The sequence below is a fragment of the Nicotiana tomentosiformis genome, chromosome 10, assembly GCF_000390325.3.
Source record: "Nicotiana tomentosiformis chromosome 10, ASM39032v3, whole genome shotgun sequence".
Classification (NCBI taxonomy): domain Eukaryota; kingdom Viridiplantae; phylum Streptophyta; class Magnoliopsida; order Solanales; family Solanaceae; genus Nicotiana; species Nicotiana tomentosiformis.
The window spans coordinates 74,817,413-74,844,252 of record NC_090821.1 but is presented as its reverse complement, the minus strand read 5'-3'; the positions used below and the strand labels follow the sequence as shown (position 1 = coordinate 74,844,252).

The following is a 26,840-nucleotide window of genomic DNA, read 5'->3' as shown; positions in this document are numbered from 1 at the left end:
ATCCGATTCAAATAGACGTGCATGAATCTAAGATTAGATACTGTTCATATATATATATATATAACCGTTGGATGTATAATTATTGACTTATCCACGTATTCCACGCGGCGGCGGATTGTCCGCTAACTCTTAAATATTTTTTTTTAAAAATAATTATTAATTTAAAACCTAATAACTTTAAATAATTAAAATTTTAAATCGTCACTAATTCTACGTATGTATTATTTCAGACAAGGATACCAAGTTACGTGTTCATTGCATGCATTGTGGGATTCTTTTGACTTTCTTTCACCTCATTTTCCTGGTGTCGGCTCCCGTGATTAAGCCAATGCAGCTCCTCTAAGTTGAAAGAGAAACTTCCAAGGTCTTTCCTGGTTTTTACACGGTGTTCGAAATTCGTATTAGTATCCAATTATATTTGGATATATGTCGGAAAATTTTATATTTGGAGAGGATAGGACAAATATATAAAAGTAACCGTACGAAAAGATTAAAGTGAATCAACATATAGTATATATACATATAAAAAAAAATTTCGTGAAACTCCGTCACTAGTAAAATACTTTTTAATAAAGACGATTTCATGCCTAAAGCTCAAAATTAATTCTGAGACCTAAGATGAATAAATACTTATCGTTCTACCTTAATTCTTGTCGGCGAATCTTCCAATAAGGTCGTTTTTGGATATTTCAGTTTTACACAAATTTAATGTACAAAATTTTGGCGTACTATAATTAGATGGACCACATAAGGGTATAGGTATAGGTACAGGTATATGCATATTAAATTAGATGAACTAGGTTATCATAATGTCTTAGGTAAAATTGAGTCTAATGTTATATATATATATACCTCGGCCGTATCTTTGGGGTGCAGTAGCTTTCTTATATTTCAATATAGTAGCCTTATTTCAATTTTTTCTTTGAACTCATAATATATACTAGTATGACCGGATGCTAGTTAGGGGCAGCTCAATAAATATAGAGGCCTAAATAAAAAATTCAATGAGAGACCTTTTTTTTTATATAAAAGAAAAAATTCATATATAATTTCATTTAAATTCTGTATTTCTAATTTTTCACATGCAAAGTTATTAATAATTTTATCTAATCCATTTAATTTCTCTTGAGATATACACGTTGTGGTACTGTATTAAAGTTTTAACCTTTTTTGAGTTATGAATTAATAATCGAACCCCTTCTCAATTTATGGTCTAGAGAGTGATTCCCAAAAAGATATTTTTTCTCAATTTATGATCAACAATTTAATCATACTTTTTTACTATAAAAATTTATACTTTCTCATTTAAAGCACTAAATATTCTTCTAAAAATAAATTAGTATATAACTTATTAGAAAAATTTGAGGCTCCAAAAATTATGAGGCCCAAAACAGCTACTTTAGCAGCCTTACCCTTGGGCCGGCACATGCTAGCTCTCTATAAATTACTTCAATATAGTACTGCAAAGTTTTCAAAATATTAATTCCTAAGGGACCCTAACATTTAGTAATAGTAGTTGTTTTTTTCCTTTGTCTTTTCCATGCCTAGTGTATATTTTAAAGGAAAAAAGTACTAGTAGTAATTTCTTTAGATATCTCAACTTTCGGGTAATTTCAAGAAGCAGCTGGCATTTCTGTTAGGTACTAGTTAGGCAACTTTTACAAGAATCATATTGTAATATCTTGTCCCCTAATCAATGTCATGGATTTAGATATATTTTAAGGGTCGTTTGGTAGGGTGCATACGAATTCTATTAAATAGGGTGTATTAGTATGTAATGATGAGATTAGAAATACTAGAATTAATTATGATGAGATTATTTTTTAGTGATTGTTTGATTTAGTGTATTAAAAATAAAATGCATTGCATAATTTTTTATTTTTTTTGTTTACAAAAATATCCTCCACATATGTTATATATGTTTATTCATGTATTAAAAATTATGGTATTGATAATATCATAGTTTGCAATGTATAAGAATAGTACGAAATAGAGTGTTAATACCAAAACTAATACATATATTATTTTCTCCAATACATTCTACCAAACGACCCTTAGTGTTTTCATTTAATTTATGATAAAGGGTGAAAAGTGCATGTTTTGAGTGAGTGTATGTGTTATTTGTTATGTGAGTTGCGGGAGTTCACACCGTTTTTTAAGTGAAAATATGCTCATTACGTGTTTCTTATGTGTATGAACGAACTTGCGCGAAAAATGATCAAATGGGAGAAAAATTGGTGAAAAAAGAGCTGAAGAGAAAAGTCCCAAATAACGAAGCGAGGTTCACTTTGCCAGATCGGAACCAGAGCAGAAAAAATTAGCTTTTTCAATTCGAAATAGGAAAAGCCAAATTCGGCCCAACTAAACGCTAAACCATATAAATATGAGAGTTAACCACTTTTTGAAGGGAGAGAAGACTGGGGAGGCAAGAACACAGAAAAGAAAAGCCATAATAGAGTTCGAAAACCGTGAAATTCATCTTGAGTTCTTATTTTTTCCTTATATTATTGATTTTTATGTATTCTTGGAAAATAATTGAGATTTCTACCATGACTATGCGTGGCTAAACTCGTTTATTCTAAGATTATGGTTTTACATGAATGTTGATATTCGGAGATTGAATTGATGATTTAGTTTATCATGTTGGGTTGTTTATTTATATCCTGAGCCTAATTATTTTACTACCTAGCTAACAGTGAAATGTTATATATGAATCTTGAGTTGAACTTGAAAGAGGTAATTCTTGATTGTAATAGGATTGAATAGAGCACGATCTTGAACCTAGTCATTGGAGAATTGATTTGTGCATACAGATAAAAATATACCTATGTGTCGTGCTTAGCCAATTTTGCAAACTAATGCGATCTTTTTATCTCTAATCTTATAGGAATATAGGGTTTAGAATAAATTGATTAGACGAGTAGAAGTTATCAAATTTCTACGAGTATTATTGTCCTTGCAGATTAATAATCGAGATAAATTAATATGTCAAGTTAATTGAAGAATTCAACAGGATTGTTACATAACCATGACGCTGGAATATTATTTCTCATTGAATTAAATCTTTGGTGCTAAGTGTAATAGTTCATTAGTTTTTCTTTTACTTGCAATTATCATTATTAGAATTAATCAAACAAAAATCACCTTGAAATTGTTCTTAACTCGATAAATTAGAAATTGCTTGATTTAGTTGATAATTGATCACAAGTTCTCGTGTGAACGATACTCTACTCATTCTTTATTGCTTGATTGACCGCGTATACTTGCGTATGCGATCTATGGCAACAATTTTGCACGCAAAAACTTAGAAAGTGCAAGCTGCGAAAAACAGTGATCTAAACACTATCATTTGACAGTTCAACTACCCTACAACTTTCACATGGTTCAGTCCACTACTCTACTCAATAGTTCATCAATTGAAACAAGATAAAATCTAAAACCTCGAGTAAACGAAAATAACAAACGAATTGACACTTCCTTCCTCACAAAAAAAAAGTATGTCCTAGATTTGAGATTCGACTAGTTTACTATATTTTACTTACTTGACTCGTACGCACGTTGCACGTATACTCTATATTAATATATTTAAAATTTTAAAATACCTCATATATTATCAAAAATATATCTAAGTTATAAAATTGAGAATAATGATAAATATATGTAAGTTTCTAAAAATAGTATATGTCGAGCCTATTTAGAAAATTCAATAAAGAGAAAGCTCTACCCGTTTTTTCTCATCCACATGTCAATGTTATTATATTTATTTTTTTCTTTTCTTAAAAATTAAGGAAGGGACTTTAATAATACCTAATCCATGTACTTATATGATATTGTCATAATCTATTTGTCTATTATTCGTATTCCATGAAAACAAAATTCAATTAAATTGAATGTTGTTATCATTGACTTTTTAAAAGTAAAAATTTGAGAATCTAGATCTATTTAAAAGAAAAAGCAGAATCTAGCATGGCGTTTTTTTGGTCACTGCCCTATTTGGGTTTTATAGATTTTTTATTTAAAAGAAAAGTTTGATTGTTGTAAACCAAAAAAGAAAAAGAAAAAATTGTATAACAAAAAAGATAGTTATTAATATATTATAAACCAATGATTAATTAAGTTTTCAAAAAGGATTCAAACTTTGCAAAAAGTTTTATTCTCATTGTAGTGATACTTGAAAAACTCTTTCAACTATCGTAAATCTAGCATATCCGTCCTTAACCAAAAGTATTGGGTTTAAGTCATAGGTATAAAATTATCTTTGTTAATGTGAGGTTTTCTGATGTGAAATCGAATTTAATAGGCCCAAATACAAATATCAAATACTAAGTAGAAAATCAATAAAAATAGAGAAGCATAGTTTTATTAGATTTATAATTCTTGTGAAAACTAACTTGAGTTACAAACATAAAGGATTTTGTTATGTTGATTGAGCAGATAATATTTTTATAAGATTTATAAATCCTTGTGAAAGTTAACTTTAGTTCCAAATGTAAAGAATTTTGTTATATCGATGCGTAAAATATTTTTATTATATTTATCAATCCTTGTGGAAGTTAATGTATTTTCTAAACCTAAAAGGAGTTAAAACTGCTCGAAAATTTGACCTAAAATATTTCGGCCTTTGTGTTTTAGTCAATATATACTAATATTAAAATAGTAATATCTATCAAATTGAACTTGTGTTCTACCTATTGAAATTCTAAAGTCACGCCAATAATTACTCATGGAAAAGACCACTTTGGAGAATCTTTTTTCCTTTCTGGAAAATAAAGAATCCCAAACGTTAAAGGAATTGAAGGGCTAAAAAGATTTGACTAAAATATTTGGAAAGAATTAACCGTTCAATTCTTTTTAAATTTCATTTAGAAATATCTTATATTACATGGTTCAAATAAGGAAAGATTTAATACACAAAATTTTTGTTGAATTTAAAGTCCTAAATATTAGGAAAATAATTAAAAGGCTATTTCTAAATATGAAAAATAATAATCAAATAACTATTTTGTTCAATGTGAACTATACTTTTAAAGGATAAAAAAGGTGAACCATATTTCGCTAAAGTGTACGCGCGTTGCGCGCGTACCTATATTAATGAGTATATAATTTAAAAATAATAAATATTATTAAATAATATAATTGAGTTATAAAATAAATTTTTTAAAAGTGTACGTTCTTGAAAAATAAATCATGTTAATGACATATAGATAGATAAAGAAAAAAGTCTTGATTTTGAAAACGAATTTCATAATCAATTTGAATACGAAAAATATTGTCCATCATTGATTTTATCAAAATTTTAAGTGACACGACTCTAGTTTGTTCAAATCTCACTATAAACTAACATCTAAACATTAGTAGAATTAATGAGATAATTTTAATTACTTTTTCTCGCCTAATAATTATACAAAGCTTTTCAAATATACTTTATATTAATTGTGATTAATGAACTATTATAGTTATTCAATTTTTGAGCTTGTCACCTATCTCTTAATCAAACTTTTAAGAATAGATTATATCTCCGTATTTAAATATCTGGCCTTTGACCAAAATCTTATAGCATTTTTTTTTCTCTTACTATTAAATATCCCCTCAAGTATTTTTTCATATCAAAGTTCCAAAAGATATGTTCATTTTTCTTCTCCTTTCAAAAAAATACAAATTCGCTTTTGTGTTTTTGGTTATTAGCTAATATTGTAATAAATTTTAAATTGTTAACGCTAATGATAGTAACATCTAAAAAGAGATTTATACATCGTATATATTTACAAAGAAAATGGCACAGATCCTGAGAACCTAAAATATCATCAAATGTAAAATGAGTGTCGACTGATATATCGATTTTAGTAACAATTAGTCCTTACTTATTTTCTCATTTGAAGTATTTTTGTTCATTATTTTATCCAAACTCATTTATCTCATTTGAATTGACAATATAGTACTTTTGATTGGATTTATCATTCGAAACATGAGATAATATACCTTAGCATTCCCATTCTTTAATTCAAAAAAATATTGTTAAAACAGACTGCAACTCAGTTCATTTGTATTTAATATTCATGATTGTTATAGCAATATTTTTTTTTGTTAGTTTTAAAGTTATAAATATTAAAAAATAACTAAATGACAAAATTATATTTAATGTGTATGATATAATATACATGTTATCCATCATTAATTATTTAACTTTTATATTAAAAATTATAAATCACCTTAAGACTTTGTACGCATGTGAAATATTCAAATTAACAATACTCAAGATAGTTCAAACAAAATCGGAAAAGATGGAATTGACATGTTTGATGATTCTCACGTGGTTAGTACTACAAAATTAAAATGAAGACAAAATTTCTAACGTGTTAAAAACTTGAAAATATTTAAGGAAAATACTTACACAGTTTAAATATGAAAAATATTTATATAAGTAAAATAAAACTCAATTTTAGATTCCTTAATATTAAGAGTTTCTACCTAGTTCAAATAAGGAATAATTTAATAAATAAAAATTAGTTAATTTTTAAAGTCCTAAATATTAGGAATATAAGTAAATTACAATTACAAATTTGTCCAATTTGAAATCTGTTTTTAAAGGGCAAAAAAGGCAAACGACATTTCGCTAATGACCTTCATGCTTTTAATATAGTATAGATAGATAGATAAATTAATTTGCTGCACTAATTAGGAGTCTCTGAATGCAAACTAGAGGTGGGCATCGGTCGGTTATTATAAAATTACGGTTCGATTTATCGGTTTTCGATTTTGTAATATTAATAACCAAATCAAACCAAATTATTTACGGTTCGGTGCAGTTTTTTCAAAGTTCAGTTCGATTATTTCCAGTTTGTATTTTCGGTTTTAAACGGTTGTAGGAACAGCGAAGTATTTACAGTTTGTAGGAACAACAATAAATATTAAAGTGTATACTGTCCACTGTTTATAGGAACATCTGACTATCTAATTGTCTACTGTTTAACACAATTTTTGTAGGAACATCTAAGTGTCTACTTGCTACTGCTGGAGAACGTGTTGATGTAGACACTTGCTGTCTAACACGATCTTGCTGGAGAACGTGCTGACTTCTGACAAAGTGACAATAGTTGCGGTTTGTAGGAACATCTAAGTGTCTACTGTCTAACACAATTTTTGCTGACAATAACACATACTAACACATACAAAGGTAACTACACTATAAATGAAACCAATAATAGACTAAGAGAACAAGCACACAAAGAACGTGCCAACAGAACACCTAAACAGTTAGGCAGTGGCAAAGGCAAACTAGTCCAAAAATAGTTTAACACAGTGGCAATGGCAAATCTAGCAGCTACCAAAGTCCAAAATAAGTCTAGAAATACAATCACCAAACAACAAAAGAGTGGCAAACTAGTCACAAGCCACAAAGTAAGTCTAGAAATGATACGTAAAGTCTTAAATACGAATCACTGGATGAGGCATAAGACACTTCTTAATATGCTTCACTAAGCCATAAGTGCCAAAATACTTTGGATGACAATTATAAACTGGACCACAATGAAGGCACTTTGCTTTGCGGGCTTCTTCATTTACTTCAACTAGCTCAAAATATTCCCAAATAGGCGATCTAGCTTTAGGACCACGAAGCATAGTTAAACCTACAAAAAAGAAGAAAAGATCACAAGTTAATAAAATATTTTTAATTATAAATAACAAAAGAATATCATAAAATAAGTAAGTCTTTAAACTTACCACTTGTTCAAACTATGCATCAACAATGCTAGTATCTCTTTCAACAATGCAAGTTTCTCTTCCGCTCGTTGCCATATCTAAATATAATTTGATAAAGTGTGTCATTTAAACTTACAAAGTAAACTAGTTTTTACTAAAACACTCATATAACGCAAAATCTTACCAAGTTCAAATTGCTCAAGAAACTCCAAATCTTCTTCAACATTAATAGGAGTACCCTCATATCTAAACCAATTTTGAACACAAACAAGACTTTGCACCAACCGAGGAGTCAATGAACTCCTAAATGAATTAAGAATGCGGCCACCGGTGCTAAATGCACATTCCAATGCAACATTTAAAATTGAAATGACTAATACATCACGAGCTAGCTCGGATAGAATAGGAAACCGAGGCACATTAATTTTCCACCAATCTAAGATTTTAAAGTTATCAGAATCATTAGACAATGGCTCTTGTCCTTCACCAATATATCTTTCCAACTCAGATTTAGCACCTACACTTCCGGAGTCTTCCTTTTGCCTTTTCAACAATTGCTTTGTTCTCACAGATTTTGTTCTCACATTCCCACTAGATGGCTCAGATGTGTCATCAGATGAAGTAGATTTAGATGGAGATGATTGAAGATAACATCCTTTGGAATATATTTTTTGATACTCCCCAAACAAAAAATTCAAATAAGCATCCACTTCGGCAGTTAATTTCTTCCCTGGTCCTTTCCCGAATATTTCCTCAAGTGCAAAACCAACATACTCTAATTTGTTATGAGGATCTAATACAGAAGCAATGAATATCATTTTGTTCATCTTTTTCGGTTCATCCCAATATTTTTTAACACTTTCTTTCATCTTCCCTGCCATCTTACTCAAATTAGTATCATCACTAGCTAAACAAGCTTTCAAATGACTATCAAGCTCACATATATCCTCAAAATGACAATTAGAAGTGACATAACATGAACCTAAAACTTTTTCGGTGAGCTCGTAACTAGTTCTTGTTTAAATTTTTAAATCACCCCACCATTAATTTGCCCATCCTTTTGTAAACACAATTGTGTTTGAGTATTATCAACTTTTCGTGGTATTTTTGGATACTTCTTTAAATGAGTATTCAATGACGTTGTTCCATTCAATCGTGAATCAGTTTTATAATCACAACAACAATGTTTACACTTTGCTCTATCACCTCCATTATCATCTTTAAACTTTTCAAAATGATCCCAAGCAGTTGATCTACATTGTACGGATTTTTTTTTTGCCCATCCTTTAATTTGCCCATCCTTTTGTAAACACAATTGTGTTTGAGTATTATCAACTTTCCGTGGTATTTTTGGATACTTCTTTAAATGAGTATTCAATGATGTTGTTCCATTCAATCGTAAATCGGTTTTATAATCACAACCACAATGTTTACACTTTGCTCTATCACCTCCATTATCATCTTTAAACTCTTCAAAATGATCCCAAGCAGTTGATCTACATTGTACGAATTTTTTTGGCCTTGACTAGTTTCAACTGAATTTGTAGGTGAAGAAGTAGGTTCGCTTTCAGATGAACCCACCTCACTTAATCTACTTTCAACTCCTGCCATCTATAGAAAATCGAATGACAACAAAATTAAAAATGCAAACTGGTTAACATTCTTTTGTCTAGTATATTTCAGTCCACAATTGAGTAAACTAAAGTACTGATCAGAAATTTCAGTACTAAAACATTGAGTCAAAAGAATGTTAATACAATGAAGAATTCAACTAAAGTCACAGAGACCATCAACTAGAAGTTAACAGTTTCAGCCAATGCTTCTAATACATATTAAAAATGATATATGTTTCTCACTTATCAATTACAATTAGATGATGCAATTTACCATAAGCTCAAAATAGAGCAACTTAAGAAGGATTAATCTAGGATGTACGTTCAAATAAGGCTCCCAGGTTCAAATATTTAGTCATCCTTTAGATATAATACATCACCATTCAACATGCATGTGATTTTGTGATATGGGAAGCCACAACACTTCTTTAGAATCTAGGATAATGTAGTCTCACAAGTTTAACTTTAGGTCCAACCTTTGAAAACAGAAAATTTTACCAAATTTTATAGAATAACTCAAGGACACAAAAATGGAGAATAAATCTGGAAATCGATTGCTACCGCCATTAACAAATTTAAAAGAACACAAAAAATGGAGAAGGAAAACTCATAAGAAGAAGAAGGTATCAAGGTAACCACTAACCCGAGGAAGAAGACGACGAGCTGAGGAAGAAGGATAAGCGTCGGCAGATAGAGTGACAGAGAAAGACGACGAGCTTACAGTCGCATAGACGCAGCGCAGCAGACCAGCAGTCGAACCCTAATTTCTAAGGAGTAAACGTAAGGAAGGGAAGAATGGGAGATGGAAAATGGAAAGGGAAAGTTTGGGTTAGGCTAATTAGGCTTAGGGTTTAGGTAATAGTATTGGGCCTTTAAAATTTCAGATGGGGTGGGGCGGTGGGCTTCACTCTTCAGAAGTCAGAACATTAAGTTAGTAATTTACATACAACGTTTTGAGGCCCAAAATTTCGGTTTTTCGGTTTAACCGAAAATCGAAACACCAAAACCGTAAACCGCATCGAAAAATTAAATTCTAATAAATTAAAAATCGCAAACTAACCGAATAACCGATTAAACTGAAACCGAAAAACCAAAATTCACGGTTCGGTCGATTTTTTTGGTTCGACCGGTATTATGCCCACACCTAATGCAAAATCTCGGAAGTAAAACTTATTCAGAGACATTTCTTACAAAAAAACTCAGTATTTTGTAACTTCAAAATTTATTAAAATGGGAAGTTCGAGTATGTTCTTTTATTTTCTTCTTTTCGGAATAACTATTTCTATATTAGTATTACTACCATGACTAATTCAAATTTACTCCGCGTAAACTTACTAAGAAAGTAAGTAATAGCTCCATATTGAAAAGTTCTTTATTTCATGGTTTGAGTCGTATATCAAAATTAACAACAACAATAACAAATCAAGTGAAATCTCATAAGTTGGGTCTGAGGAGGGTAATATGTATGCAGATTTTACCTCTAACTAGGGGTGACAAACGGGAGGGTCGGGTCGTATATGGGACGAGTCGAAAACGGGTAATGAAAAAATGGATAAATTATCTGACTCGATCCATATTTAATACGGATGATCATTTTGGGAGAATTTCTAGTCTCCCAAACTTGAGGAACCTCCAATTTGAGATTTTACAAATGTAAAAGTTAAACCAATTAATTATCTATTTTCTAAATAGATAATATGGTTCTTATCTATATTTGACCCGTTTTTAAAAAGTTCATTATCCAACCCATTTTTAGTGGATAATATGAGTGGTTAACTGTTTTCTTTTAACCATTTTGCCACCCCTGCCTCTATCTTAGGAAGGTAAACAAGTTATTTCCGATAAACTCTAAGCTCACTGAACTATACAAATATTTTAAATGTTACAGATAAATTATTTAATTTTTTTTAAATCCCTCTCAAATTAGAATTATTTAATTTGATATAATATTGTAAACTCGGATAATTAAGTATTTTCGGTGTATTAGGTCCAAGTGATCTTGGTCTTGTTCCTAAATTTTACACTTATTTTCTTCTCCTTGGGATGTCCGCAACACACACCCTCTCTCTCTCTCTTACTTTGATATTGATAAAATATTCTATTTGCTTAAATAAACAATAAATTTAATCCCTTCCAGAGTTGTATATATAATAACCTACACATGCAAACGATTTCCCTTGCGCCTTCTCCTTTGCTTCAACATTCTCTATTTTTTTCTGTCTCACTTTCTCTGTCTATTCTCCCTGAAAACACACACACACACACTACGTATATATACACAAATACATGGCAGAATTGGAGTTTCAGAGTAAACATGGTACTTATAATCCTACGAATAATGGACGTTTAAAGTTATTTGGTTTCAACATGAGTACAGAGGAAGATCAAGAACAAGAAGTTGACTCTACAAAAACATCATCAGCCTCGCCGGAATCTGGCAGTTTCCCGGCTTCCGACGGCCGGAAATACGAGTGTCAATACTGCAGTAGAGAATTTGCAAACTCACAAGCTTTAGGTGGCCATCAAAATGCACACAAAAAAGAAAGGCAACAATTGAAACGTGCCCAAATTCAAGCTAGTCGTAACGCTTACATGCGAAACCCTATCATCTCCGCCTTCGCTTCGCCATCTCACCTCCTTACTCCGCCCGGTACCATGGTGGTTCCGGCGTCATCTCCGTCGTGGGTGTACGTACCACGTGCCGCGCCTCCCTTTCATGGCTGTGTTTTTCCAACGTCCAATAGTGTAAGAGGTGTAGGGAACTTTCAGTACACTGGCGGTGTAGTGGAGTCCAGCTTAGCAAGTGTTGGGCCTCAACATGTTAAGGCCCATAGTGGTAGAGTTGATGTAAATAATGGGCCATCATTGAGTAAGTTGTCGAGAGTGGATATTGGGCCCAATTTTGATGACCCATTTGGATTGGATTTGCAATTAAGTCTGTAAATTTCATCAAAATTTATCCCGAAAATTCCGAATCTTGTACATTTTCACATTATTTATTTATTTTTTCACTCAAAGGAAGAAAAAAAAGAAGAAAGAAGAATCAATACACATTATCAATATAACGGTGGGTAGGGTACAAATCATAAAGAAGTTAACTTTTACGTATACAATTTGGTATTATTTTGGAAAAATGACATTGTATAGCCGCTCTCAAAATAATTGTCGAAATATATATATATTTTTCTATATATATATATATATATATATATTATGTATATTATATATAAAAATGATACAAATTTTATATATTTTTCGGTTATTAAATGTTAATAGTTTGTTGCGCGGGTTAAAACTAAAAAAAGCTCTACTATTTTTGTGATTACTGGTTATAAAAAATTCATTGCTCTTCAATTGTTATATAAAAGCTATTGGCTCTACCTATTTTATGTGATATATATATATATATATATATATATATATATATATATATATTTAGTTTGTCTCAAACAACAAGAATGAAAACGTTATTATTATAACCATAAAAATATTATGACAAATTTGCATGGCGTGTTTCAAATATTTCTTTTAGAATTTCGGTGCAGTAATCAAACACTCTAAAAAAATAGGACAGAGGGATTAATAATAATAAGCATATAGTAGAGTACTTATTAAGTACAATGAAGATAAGTTTAAAGGGTTTGTGATTGCATAACCCACTAACTTCAAATAATCTGATTCACCATTAATAGCAAAATTTGCGCCAAATCAAGATCCCATTTGCTCCATGTTAATTTTTGGGTACAACATGTAAACTTGATTGGACTATAGTGGAATCAAGGCATGTGATATGACTCCAGTATTAAATCATTGCCCTTTTAATAAGATCACTTATAAAGTATATATAAATAACTTTTTACGATAAATATTGGAGTACTCAAATTGGTAACCGATCTGCTATAATGTATTAAACTGCATTGATCTCATAAAAGGTAATATCCAAACAACAACAACAACATAAACATACCTAGTATGATTCAACAAGTGGGGTCCGGAGAGGGTGAGATATACATAGACCTTACCTATACCTTTGTGGGGGTAGAGAGGGAATTTTGATAAACTCACTGCTTACGGAAAATATTTTCAAAACATGTTTGAATTTACAATATCAATAACAAGTCAACAACAACAACAAAAAATCTAATGTAATCCATGTTTTGGTTCAGGCATTTGGTCATATAATCTCATTAAAGAGGGGGCCATTTTCATTTTACTGTTCCGGCTGTTAAAATTAGATCCGCTTGTCAAGGACTCAATCTTGGTACTAGTCCATAACGATCAAAGTCGAAGCGTGAGCCTATTAGTGAAGCAAATTCAATGAAGCAACAACGGGTACCATAGAGAAGCGGCCATAAACTAGAGTCTTGACCAATTTGAAAGATCATTTAATGTAGTTGAAATAACTGAATTTTGGGTTGTTCGATCAAGTAAAGGAAACTGAATGGAATTCATAATTGTCTCAAAAGGATAGTGTGTATGCAGACCTTATCCCTATCTTAAGAAGGTAAGAAGCAATTTCCGATAGATTCTCGGTTAAAAAAAAGGCATTCACTATATCCATATATATAATTTAAATTCTCTACCTTTTTTTTTATGGTTCATTTATCTAATCTTTTAGGGGAAGTGGGGCTTTTGGTGGTGTTAAATATTCACTAGTTAGCTACTATGAAAGGTACTTTAATTTGTTCCATCAATTTAGCATGATTGCCTCACTTAGAGGGAGCTAGCTAGCTTTCACCAACTGATGTTTGAACTTTGAGGGAGAGACATATTAAAGTTTCTCCAAACCATAGAATCTTCAACCTCAATATTTGCTTCATAGAAACTTTAGTGGAAGGTGACCATTTTCCAAGTTTCTACCTCATGACAAAAAAAATATTGGGTTAATTTTTCTTAATTTTTTAAACGGGAGAAAGTGGTTGTCTACATCACTTAAAAATGCAATAATGAAGGGTATATTACTTGGGGGCCCAATCAATAAATAAAAATTAGAAATTATTAATTTTTCTTTTAATTTTTAAAATCAGACAAAAGTTGTGGGAATGGGATTGATTTTCTATGTTTTGCCTCAATCAGCTCAACTCCTCAAGAGTTGCTGCACTTTGTACAACTCAAGTGTCAAAAAAAGATCCTAGGAGAAAGAAATCTTTTTTCTTTTATTTTCTTTTTCTTAATGCTCGTATTAGTGGCGGATCGGAGCCAACAATTCTAACAAGAAAATACGAAAAAATTCAAAATTATTACACGTGAAATTTAAATTACTGGGCGGGCCCAATAAAAAAAAATAGAAATTAAACAAATGAAGGGGAGCCTTGGAACAATGGTAAAATTATCTTCTTGTGATGTATGTGTTACAGATTCGAGCTGTAAAAGCAGTCAATAATGCTTGTATTAGAGTATGATGTTCACATCACACCCCTTGGGATGCAACCCTTATCTTAATCCTGCCTGAATGCGGGTTATTTTGTGCGCCGAGCTGTCATTTTTTAAAATTAAAACAGCTAGCTATGAAAGGATGTAGGGTTAAGTTTCTTTTCTTTTTTTGTTTCATCAGGCAAAAGTTGTGGGAATGGATTGATTTTCTATGTTTTGCCTCACCAACTGCCTCAAGAGTTGCTGCACTTTGTATTATTCATGTGTCAAAAAGAGCTCCTAGAAGAAGAAATCCTTCTCATTTTTCTTTTCTTTTTTCCTAATGCTCTTATTTTTATTTTATAGTGGCGGAGCCAAAAATCCTAACAACTTAAAAAAAAATTCAAAAATACTACACCTGAAATTTGAACTTGTATTATTTTCTATTGTTATATACATTTTATTTTATCTGTTTTACATATGTTTGTATAAATTTTCGGCGAAACAATTTCAACTTCATTGTCATATGTGACTCCGTCACTGAATTTTTAAATTTATTATGCTTGCAAATCCTCAGTCTTCCCTTTTTCTTTACTTCTTTCACTAAGATAACCCCAATTCTCAATATCATCAAAGTATATCATAAGACAAGAAAAGGATCCAATCTAAACTAATCCTTCTTATTTTCTTTCTATCATCCTATTGTCTTCCTGTTTAATAATCCATTATGTCCCTACATTAGTTTACATCAAATCTTCTCCTCATAATAATTGAAGTGTGTATATTGACTACCAGTGCACCTTATTCAGTATCATGTAATTTCATATTTAACTTAATTTGATAACAATACACAATTTTAGTATGCTCAATTTTGTTTTCTATGCAACTAATGTATTTATCGCACAAACTAATCCAGACACAACAACAACAACAAAAATAATAACAACCCAGTGCATTCTCATAAGTGGGGTCTGGGGAGGTTAGGATGTATGTAGCCTTATCCCTACCTTAAAACAACAGAGATACTGTTTTCGATAGACCTTCAACTAAAGAAAAGATAGAAAAAACTAGTTTTTTCACTACCTATATATATATATATATATATATATATATATATATATATATATATACCATAAACACACATATACATCCAGAGGCGGACCTATATTATAAAGAAAGGGGTCACCGACACTCGAAAAATTCGATAAAAATTCCATGTATACATGTCGTTAAAAATAATGATATATTAGTAGTGTCATCCTATATACAAAAATAACTTTAATTGAATGCAAAAGTAGACTCGTAACCTTCAAATTCTGGATTCGACTCATACATAATTGTGTATGCTAATTGCAAAGCGCGGACGTTCCATATATTGTATGTACAAAATTCAAACTTGTTCACTTTTGCACCGAAAAGAAGGTGCCAACATAATAGTTTCCCACTTAATCATTTCGCTTTTTTTCTTGAGCTTTGTTAAAGTTGTGATCAGCAGCCTAATAAGGATCACTCTTTAATTTTGGTGCTTCTTTTTTCCTTTTTGAGTGTTGCATTATCTTGTTTTCGTGCTTACACGTAAGCTTCGCTAAACACATAAACCATTGGTTGCTTATCCATAATTAATAAGCACAAACTTTCATCTTACTAATAAAAATTGACTTTAATTATATAAACTAACAATGTAAAAGATTTTTATATAATCTGATTAATTCTAAGATAATTACATGCATAATTTTTATGATAAATATAACCGATAACCTAGTAAGATGGTTGACATTTCTAACGACCAAAATCCGTCTGCTCGGTATTGTAATTCTGACGATATTACAATAATTTTGACAATAAAAGGTAATTTTCTAGTAGTATAGTCAAACCTTTGTATAACAGTCTCTTTTGTTTCAATATTTTTGACTGATGTAGTAAAGTATTATTTTTAAAGAACATATATTATAATATCACATGAAGAATTGTTCAAAGAAAACTTGACCGTTATAGTGAAGTGTTATTATAGAAAATAACTGTTATAGAGATATCTGATTGTACAAGTAATATAATATTAATAGTATAAAAATCTTTACATTATCAATGAAACTTAATTAAACTATAAAGATTAAGCAAGAAGCCACACATTCTTGTTATTGTTTTCCAAACAAATTCCCAACCCCCTCCCCTCTTTCCCACACCCTTAATTAATCTCATAGTCTTTTCCCATTATGTAGTAGATAGGTTCTTGTTTGGACAGCTTTCCACTACTAATTAACCTTTCAAGTTTAAAATTTTGGCTTCATATAGAAGTGGAAGACAATGAGAGGACAACTATATATATGTGCATTGACTCAAGAACAATATTATTTGGATGTATAATATAATATCTAATTCCTCCAATCAATTCCTAGATCTCAAAGCCAGGGGAACTAGTCTTCATGTGTGATTGATTGGTCCCACAATCGAACCAACAGTTATTGGAGATCAAAGATTGAAACATATGGCACCCAACGAGAACAGGGGACCTACATGTTCGGCCGAACCCAATAACCTTTGCGCAAATAATGTAATTGATATTTTGAATTCATAAAATATGTATAAATATTAATTTAAAACTCAATCATTAACACTTGAAGTCTTAATCCCAAAATCCAGAACCCATAGACTTGAATTCCTTACTCCGCCTTTAAGAGAATATCTATGCTATATATCGAAGGAGTAGTTAAGAGTTTGGAAGAACAAAACAACTAGATCTTTAAGATTTGTTACTTTTGAATATGGCATGATACCGTTCGTTTTGAGACAAAACTTATATGATTTTCTCTAAAAGGTCTTATTTTATTAAAGGTATTACTTTAGGGGGCGGATACACCTTGCGGCAAGACGGTGCCAAGTCTTATTTTATTAAAGGTATTACTATAGGGGGTGGATATACCTTGCGGCAAGACGGTGTTACATGACATCACTTTATCAAATGTTTTATTAAATATTTATATATTCGTATACAAAATAAAAATATTGAGTATAAATATAAAAAATGACATCGTTTTTCATTATAATAATTTATTCATTCGTTCATTTCTTCCATACCAACAAACCTGTGTTTCCAATATTGATACCACTTACTAACAAACCTGTGTACGCCACTGATTTCTATACAAAAGAAAGTTTATTTTACAACTCAAATGTGGAACTTTCTTCGTACAAGTAACAGTATTGACTTAGCTTGCGGATATTAGATTTTCAATGATCATGGTGGTTTCAAAATTCTATATTGTTGTATCATCACTCAAACCCATCAATTTCACATTATCTTGGATCCGTCTCTGTAATTATTATTGATATTGAACCGAAATAAAAAAGAAAGAAGAAAAGCAGATCTTATTACATCGCGTTCTCATTTCAAAAGCTATATATAACCTAAACTTCTTTAACATATCTCATCAATATTTACATGCACATACAACCAATGTACAATAATTTACAAACTTTGAACCCTCAATTTGCAGACAGTAAAAAGGAGAAAATAAAAGTGAAAGAAGAAAAAGACAAACATCAGCAAATGCATGAAAGGATAGTTTTTTTTCTTTGAGTGAATAAATAAATAAATAATCTGAGATGTACAAGATCTATTTTCTGGATAAATTAATTTAAAATAAAAAAGAAAAAAGAAAATAAAAATAAATAAATCTTCCTTCCTAGCTGATTATAGTCGAGCCGAGCCGAGCTAAGGCGCGGCTGGTGCTAGGCTTAGATGTAAATCCAATCCAAATGCATCATCAAAATTGGGCCCAGCATCTCCACTAGAAAACCTACTCAATGACGGCCCATCTATTTTACCACTGTGGGCCTTTACCTTTTGAGGCCCAACACTTGTCAAGCTTGAATCCGCTACACTGCCGGTATACTGTAAGTTCCCTACACCCCTCCCACCATTGGACGTTGGAAACACACAACCATGCGACACGTGGAAGGGTGGCGCAGCGCGTGGTACGTAAACCCACGACGGAGATGATGTTGCCGCAGCCGGAACCACCATGGTACCCGGCGGAGCCAGAAGGTGAGATGGCGGAGCGAAGGCGGAGATAATAGGGTTTCGCATGTAAGCATTTCTACTAGCTTGCATTTGGGCACGTTTCAATTGTTGCCTTTCTTTTTTGTGTGCATTTTGATGGCCACCTAAAGCTTGTGAATTTGCAAATTCCCTACAACAGTATTGACACTCGTATTTCCGGCCGTCGGAAGCCGGAAAACCGCCGGATTCCGGCGACCCGGATGATGTTTTTGTAGAGTCAACTTCTTGTTCTTGATCATCTGTCACGTTGAAACCAAACAACTTTAAACGTCCGTTACTTGTAGGATTATTACCATGTTTACTCTGAAACTCCAATTCTGCCATGTTATATATGTACACGTAGAGTTTTTGTAGGTGTTTTTTGTATGAATATATGCAAGTGTTAATGTGTGTGTGTGTGTGTTTAAGGAGAGGGAAACAGAGAATATGAGTTGAAAATGAGACAGAAATAAATTAAAGAGAGATGGGAAGCAAAAGGGAAGTAAAGCATAAGTGAAGTTGTTGCATGTGTGGGGTATTTATATACAAGTTTTAAAGGTGTTTTTCTGAAGTGGCTTTTTATTTTTTAATTTTTTCTCTCTCCTTGTTTTCGTGTGTGGAAAGAGAGAGAATTCCTATATAGTGATATCTCAAGGAGAAAGAAAATAGTGTGTAAACTTTGGGAATACGACCTAAGAACACTTTGGGGACCCAATGACTTATGGCAAATCAAGATCATCTTCCATTTTTCCCATTTTCGAATACGCAATGGTGCCACAAAAATACCCTATATAGAATAAGAGTTTAAGTTGACAATGTAAAAAATATAGGCGGATTGAGAATTTGAATTTTATAAGTTTCACTTCATGATTTTACCATATTCATTTGATCTAATTATTGGATTTGTAATATATTATTTATACTTATTTAGTGAATTTTTAATACATATATAGTGTTTGAGCCAAATCTACTACACTACTAAAAAACAACAAATTTGCGACTGAATAATTGCGACTGAATTAAATCGGTCACAATTTTCGACTAATTCGGTCGGAAACTTTATTAAAAATACATGTTATTTTATTTTTAATTTTTGGCTCAAAATTACGACTGATTCGATCGCTCACTTATGCGAAAAATATTGCAAAAATATTTTTTATGGTTTGCGACTGAATCAGTCGCAAAAATTAAAATAAAAAAAAATTAAATTAAATGTTCCGACTGATTTGGTCTGAATCTGCAATGATAAAGAGGTCTGACTAGTCAACGGAATTTGCGACCGAATCAGTCGCAATTTGAAAATTCAAATTTCAAATTCGAATCACCCGCTATATTTCTTGATTCTTCCCTCTAATCTAACCATATAAGGTATGATTTCCTCACTCTCCCTTCCCTCTCCCTCTCCATCCCCCCTCCCCCCCCTTCCCCCCCAAAAAAATTGCTTGTTCCCAAGTTGTTTAGCTCATTTTTGGTGCAGAAATTCGGCGACTCATCTCCCCTCCGGTGGTGGTTCGGCAGCAGATCCGTTGGTCATTTTTCAGGTATTTCTTTTGCATTAATTTAGCAAAATAGTATGTATTAATTAGCTATATAATTTTTAATATAGTATAGATAAATTATCAATAATTTTTACAATATAATATGTATATAGTGACTTGTTAAAAATTTACTTATTTAGATTAATTAGCTATTTTTTTTATTTTAGTTAGATGTTCTTGTGAAAATGGCTAGTATACTTGTATGCATCTAATAGTAAGTCAAGAAAAATTCTAAAATAATTTGGGTATGTTCTGTAAGTATGGAATTCTTGTTCATATAAAAAAAACTAAAGAACACAACTTAAGTACTAATACTTCTCTGTTTCGATTTTTCATTTGGAAATTCTCCATGCCCTATCTATGTGTTAATTATATTATTTATTATTGGAAAGAAACGAAGAAAATGCAATCAATTAAGTATGAATTAAGAAAATGCAATCAATTAAGAACACAAATTAAGTATTTTATGTTTATATTGTTATATTTATTATGTATACTTTATGTTTATATTTGTTATGTTAAATATTTTTAAGGTATAAATATTATGTAATTATCTATTTTGGTATTAATTTGAAAGTTGCTTGTTTGTTTTCTTACTTCTTTTACTTTCTTTTTTTTATTTCTCGTGAAAATAATAAATAAAGGTCGAGTCTACGGGATTAGAGTACATCCATCTTTCAGTCGTCCACCAACAACATTATTCAATGGGGCATTAGTTTCCCAAGGAGACATGAAAGCTATGCGTCAAAAAGTAAATCAAATGTCGCAAGAATTTCAAGCAACTCAGGCTTTGGTCCAAAATTGTTAAAAAAGAAAAGCAAGAAAGGAGCTGCAATGGAGTCTAAGAAGGAGACTGATTCTGAATAGGCTATTTGAATGTTTTAGAATTGAAGTTAGAGACATGTTTAATTTATGTTGTTTGATAGTTGGTTGTTTGATTAGTTGGTTGAATTGTTATACATATTACTGTTAGTTTTGTAGTAAATATTGTATTTTGGATTGTTATATTATGTTTTTGGATTGTTATATTAGGTTTTTAGTTAATTGTTAGGTATTTAGTTGGCTGTTTTATTTGGTAGGTGGTGTAATTAGAAATACAATAGGATACTGCTTAAAAATACCCAGATTTGCGACTGAATCAGTCGCAAAATTCACTAGGAATTACCTAGATTTGTGACTGATTCAGTCGTAAATGGAAAATTTTAATTAAAATTTGCGACTGAATCAGTCGCAAATGGAGAATTTACGATATTTTTAATTAATTAATAATCAATATTTACGACTGTTACCGTCAGAATAATTAATTAAAATAAATTTCCGACGGAATCAATCGAAACTTTTTATTTAAATTTATTTTTTTAACTATGGTCAACGACTGAATCAATCGCTAAATTTGCGACTGGTTCGGTCGCAAATGGCTTAATTTCAAATGTCACCGCATTTTTCAGTTTGCGACATAATCCGTCGCAAATTTAGCGACTCATTCTGTCGCAAATATATTGTGACCACGTGTTTTTCGACTGACACTTTTCCGTCGCAAATCGGTCGGAAAAATACGATTTCCGACCGATTTGCGACTGATTTGACGATCGCAAATTTGCTATTTTTTAGTAGTGCTAGACTCAGTCATTCAGATGAATCCATAAGATAAACACTGCATTTGTCTTTAGTGAAATATATTTACACAATCAAGTCATTTTTATAGGGTCATTACATACGTGTAAATCTCCATGACAAGTATTAATTCATGATCACTTCATAAAAAATTCTCCCTCTGTTTCAATTTAGATGATACATTTCGCTTATCGAGAGTCAATTTGACTAAATTTTGAAACTAAATTGGATTAACTCAACTCAATATTTTAAAATTAAAATTTAGATATTCAAAAACTATAAGAAAAATACTATAAGTTATAATTTTTCTCATTTTAATAAGATAAAAAAATATTTTAAAACATTGGTCAAACTTTATATAATTTAACTCTTCATAAGCGAAATATGTCATCTAATTTGAAACGGAAGGAGTATAACTAAGCTGGTATCACAAATTAATGTAACATTGTTAGTGTTAAGATTCTTACACTATGAGTTTATATAATCAAAATTCATAACAAAATACTTACTCATAAAATACTGATAATTGCGTACATGATAAGTTGTGTTAATTAAAAAGAAAAAAAAAGTTCACTCAACAAGTTAGAGTAGAAGACGACATCTTTTAGTGACACGAAGTGGAAACACACAAGTCTAGAACACAACTAATAGGTAGGGAAGGAAAGTGTCAAGTCCTTTGCTTTTGCTGTTTCTGTTTTCTTGAAAGTGTGCAGATTTTGTCATGTTTTGAAAGTATTGAAAATAAAGTGGAGTGAAATGTGATGCATGTGAAAGTTGTAGGGTGGTTGAACTATCAAATGATTGAATGTAGATCACTGTTTTTTGCACTGCAAATTTTTTCTGTTTCCTTTCGCACTTTAGTTTCTTGCTTTTTGTGAATGAAACCAGATGGAAAATTCAAGAGATATCCAAATCTATGATCATTGGATTAGGGGACAGAATATCATATTAGATTTCTAGTAAAAGTTGCCTTAATAGTGGTGAACATAAATGCCGGTGGCTTTTGTGAATTACCCGAAAATGTCTACGTATATACTATCTTCCTTAGATTTCGTTTGTAAGAATGCACTGAGTTTGTTGTTATTGTCGCCTAAAGAAAATATTTAAGTTATATATAAATTGTCAAGTTCTTTATATTATTAGTATCATTTAACCTCTCATACATAGATGAATTTAGAATTTGAAGTTTATGAGATCCTACAATAATTTCAAATTAAAAATTGAATTCATAATCAAATATGTATAGATATTTAATAAAATATTTAATACGTATACAAAAACAGGACAAAAATTACTGGATCCAATCAATGATTTAAATTTATTGCGTTCAACCTTTATTATGCTTTCATTAAACTTATTGCTCTTTTTAAATTATGAAGTCGGTGAATAATATTGTTGAAATTTGATAACTTTTACATAAATATATGTATTTATACTCGTATAGAAAACGCTAGATTCAGTTATATGTATAGCAAATACACTACATTTTCTCTACAATTATCTTAAAGTGAACTTAAACTTTACTACTTTCTTCTTTTAGTATATATATATATATATATATATATATATATATATATATATATATATATATTGCTGCATATCTAAAGACAAAAAAAGAAGTATTATTGTAAAATGCTTATAAAGCTCCTTATGAACTACTACCATATATTTAATTAGGGTTGTGGTATTGAAATACACTTGCAAAAGTTAATTACCAATATTAAGAAAACAGATCGACCGATACTTTTTGTCTGCCTCAATTAGGTAAATACTTATCTAATTTACCTGAAAAGATAAAATAGGAAATATGAACGAAGAGACATACAGTTTCCTTACTATTTATAGGAATATTAATAATGGAAAGCATATGATTTTCATTTCATTTTTGTTTTTGGAATGTCGGAGACAAGAGATAGTGTAATTTCATCTTGATATTTTTGCAAACATATGAAACTAATTAATCGCATAGTCGTTCAATATTTTACGAGTAATTGTACATCAATTATGAATTTGGCGGAAATAAGATAAATTATTGGTTAAAACCGATTAAACGTCATTAATAATATTGTATACGGTCGAAATAGATTTCAGCCTTCGTATGATCGATCGAGTTCGAAACATAATCGATCGAAGCGAGACTTCGAGACGGTTTCCGAAGATGGTACAAACAAGTTTCGAGTCTAAGGGGCCGATATCATTATCGAGCCCGAATCCAAATCGAACTATGATGCAAAGTGAAGTTATTGAGCTTATGATCTAGAGACCGACCAACATTGAGCACGGATCATTTCAAGGGTCCGAGTTAGAATCGAGCTCGAGCCAAGATCGAGAGCTCGAGTCAAGACCGAAAACTCAAGTCAATATCGAGCTCATAGACAAGAGTCGTTGCAATCCCACTAGAGGAGAGAATCTCGGCAGGAATTGTGAAAAAACTGATTTATCATGGGTCTCCCTCTATGTATTTTAAATTATATCTAAAGTAAGATCCCTCTATTATAAAAGGGATAATTATCATTTCTGTAGGGCAAGTTTTATGCTTACATTGTAATCCAAATATCATATTCTCGATAGTGAAGAATTGTTCTTTCAAGCTTCTTAAATTGATTCCACTTGTCTAGTCCTAAATTTCATCTTCCTTGCAACCTTATCTATTTAGCATTCTTTTCGACCCATATTGGGTATTTCTATTTATCTCTATAATTTATATTAATCTGTACCACATATCCTTAGAACTACGTATAAATTCAACTCTATCCGTTTTTCGGGTAAACAGTTTGGCGCCCACCGTGGGGCTAAGGATACCAGTAGTTATTTGATACGAATCTGAAAAAATACGCCATTGTGTTTTGCGCTTGTTTCCGAAAATATCTTGAATTTTGGATTAGCTACGACTAACCACCAATCAAATGGCTTCACCAATCGACAACGGGGCCGGTCTTCAAGACGAAAACAACAACTTGACACCCAGTACTGAAAGACTATTTGTAAACACCGTTGGAGCTCGAATCGGAGCGCCAATAGATATCAATTCGCATGTAGCCATTGAGGCGAACCTACATGCTGAACCTGAGAATAGCATCCATGGTGGCACTCGGTCTGTAGGTCGAGATACCCATAACGTCGAGGAAAACGGCGTTAGCTTGCGTATGATTTTCTAAATATTGCAAGCCCAACAGGCAGCAATAGCTCAGTTGCAGAGCCAAATCCAACTACAAAGCAGGCCGGAGCCCAATCCACCTCGAGAAATCACCCACAGAACGGAGCCAGCCATAGTGAAGTCAAATGAGCAAGAATCGGGGACTACTCCCGAAATTGCTAAATTACTCGAGGAACTCACAAAGCGAGTCGAAGCCAACGATAAAAAAGTAAAAACTTATAACTCTAGGGTCGATCAGATCCCGGGAGCTCCACCAATGATAAAAGGGTTGGATTCGAAAAAATTCGTGCAAAAACCTTTTCCCTCGCGTGCAGCCACGAATCCAATCCCCAAAAATTCCGTATGCCCGAAATTCTCAAATATAACGGAACGACCAATACCAACGAGCATGTCACTTCTTACACATGTGCCATCAAGGGCAATGGTTTAGAAGACGATGAAATCGAATTTGTATTGTTAGAAAAAATCGGAAAGACCCTTTCGAAGGGGGCAATGATTTGGTATCACAACCTACCACCAAATTCCATCGACTCGTTCGCCATGTTAGCAGATTCTTTTGTGAAAGCACACCCCAGCGCCATAAAAGTCGCAACAAGAAAATCGGACCTTTTCAAGGTAAGACAAAAGGATAACGAGATGCTGAGGGAGTTCGTATCTCGTTTTCAAATGGAACGAATGGACTTGCCACCAGTCACAGACGATTGGGTTGTTCAAGCCTTCACTCAAGGTTTGAACGAACGAAGTTCGACGACTTCACGGCGATTAAAGCATAACCTGATCGAATACCTAGCCATCACGTGGTCCGACGTGCACAATCTGTACCAATCAAAAATTAGGGTCGAAGATGATCAATTGGGGTCTGAACCCTCTGTTCGAAGGGATACTAATCGAGAACGAGGTCCGATCGGGGATCGATACCAACCGTACAACGGAAGCCACAGAGTCAGTGAATCGAGACATAACCGCGGGCAAAATAACAAAAGAAGTGATCGAGGTCAAGGGTCCCGGGGGCTGATGAACAGAAGTAGGTTCGATAGGCCTACCGGATCTAAGGAAGCACCTCAGTTATCGGAATATAACTTCAGCATTGATGCATCCGCCATCGTTTCGGCTATCGGACGTATCAAAGACACTAAATGGCCTCGACCCATGCAGACCGATCCTTCCCAGAGGAATTGCAATCAAATGTGCGAATATCATGGCACCCATAGCCACAGAACTGAAGATTGCAGGCAACTAAGAGAGAAAGTAGCCCGGTTATTCAACAAAGGGCACCTTCGAGAATTTTTGAGCGATAGGGCGAAGAACAATTTTAAAAACAGGGATTTCGGCAAGCAAAACGAACAAGAAGAACCACAGCACGTCATTCAAATGATCATCGGCTGCGCCGATACCCCTCAGGGATCAGTGCTTAAACGCACTAAGATATCGATTGTGAGAGAAAAGCGATCTCGAACTCAAGATCACACACCCATAGGAACTCTGGCTTTCAATGATGAAGATGCAGAAAGAGTCATACAACCTCATAACGATGCACTAGTAATATCCGTACTCATGAATAAAACTAAAGTTAATCGTGTGTTGATTGATCCAGGTAGCTCGGCCAACATCATCAGATTGAAGGTTGTAGAACAGCTCGACCTACAGGACCAAATCGTACCCGCAACCCTGGTTCTAAATGGATTCAATATGGCATGTGAAACCACCAAAGACGAGATAATTCTACCAATAAATGTGGCCGGAACCATCCAGGAAACGAAGTTCCACGTGATCGAAGGCGACATGAGATACAACGCCCTTTTCAGAAGGCCATGGATCCACAACAT

At 32.2% G+C, this 26,840-nt stretch overlaps 2 protein-coding genes and 1 long non-coding RNA gene across 4 annotated transcripts; 1 reads left to right on the top strand and 2 right to left on the bottom strand.

Moving 5' to 3' along the window:
* Positions 1-7,157: 7,157 nt before the first annotated feature.
* On the bottom strand, positions 7,158-10,107 carry LOC117280847 (uncharacterized). 2 transcript variants are annotated; one of them, XR_004511439.2, is made up of 4 exons: positions 9,958-10,107; positions 7,886-7,947; positions 7,723-7,799; positions 7,158-7,628 (listed from the first exon to the last, which is right to left on the bottom strand). It is a non-coding gene; the product is annotated as an uncharacterized lncRNA (long non-coding RNA). The 2 variants fall into 2 exon arrangements; XR_004511440.2 differs by lacking the exon at positions 7,886-7,947.
* A 1,368-nt stretch (positions 10,108-11,475) lies between these two features.
* Positions 11,476-12,309, top strand: LOC104113465 (zinc finger protein GIS3-like). Its single transcript, XM_009623631.3, has one exon. It carries the CDS (start codon positions 11,601-11,603, stop codon positions 12,255-12,257), a length of 657 nt encoding a protein of 218 aa, XP_009621926.1. The 5' UTR covers positions 11,476-11,600; the 3' UTR covers positions 12,258-12,309.
* Positions 12,310-18,214: 5,905 nt separating this feature from the next.
* On the bottom strand, positions 18,215-19,229 carry LOC104113466 (zinc finger protein GIS3-like). Its single transcript, XM_009623632.4, has one exon. It carries the CDS (start codon positions 19,048-19,050, stop codon positions 18,379-18,381), a length of 672 nt encoding a protein of 223 aa, XP_009621927.1. The 5' UTR covers positions 19,051-19,229; the 3' UTR covers positions 18,215-18,378.
* Between the last annotated feature and the right edge of the window lie 7,611 nt (positions 19,230-26,840).

Coding starts and splice junctions, on each gene's coding strand:
- LOC104113466 (XM_009623632.4), bottom strand. CDS start 19,050: ATGGCAGAATTGGAGTTTCAGAGTAAACATGGTAATAATCCTACAAGT.
- LOC104113465 (XM_009623631.3), top strand. CDS start 11,601: ATGGCAGAATTGGAGTTTCAGAGTAAACATGGTACTTATAATCCTACG.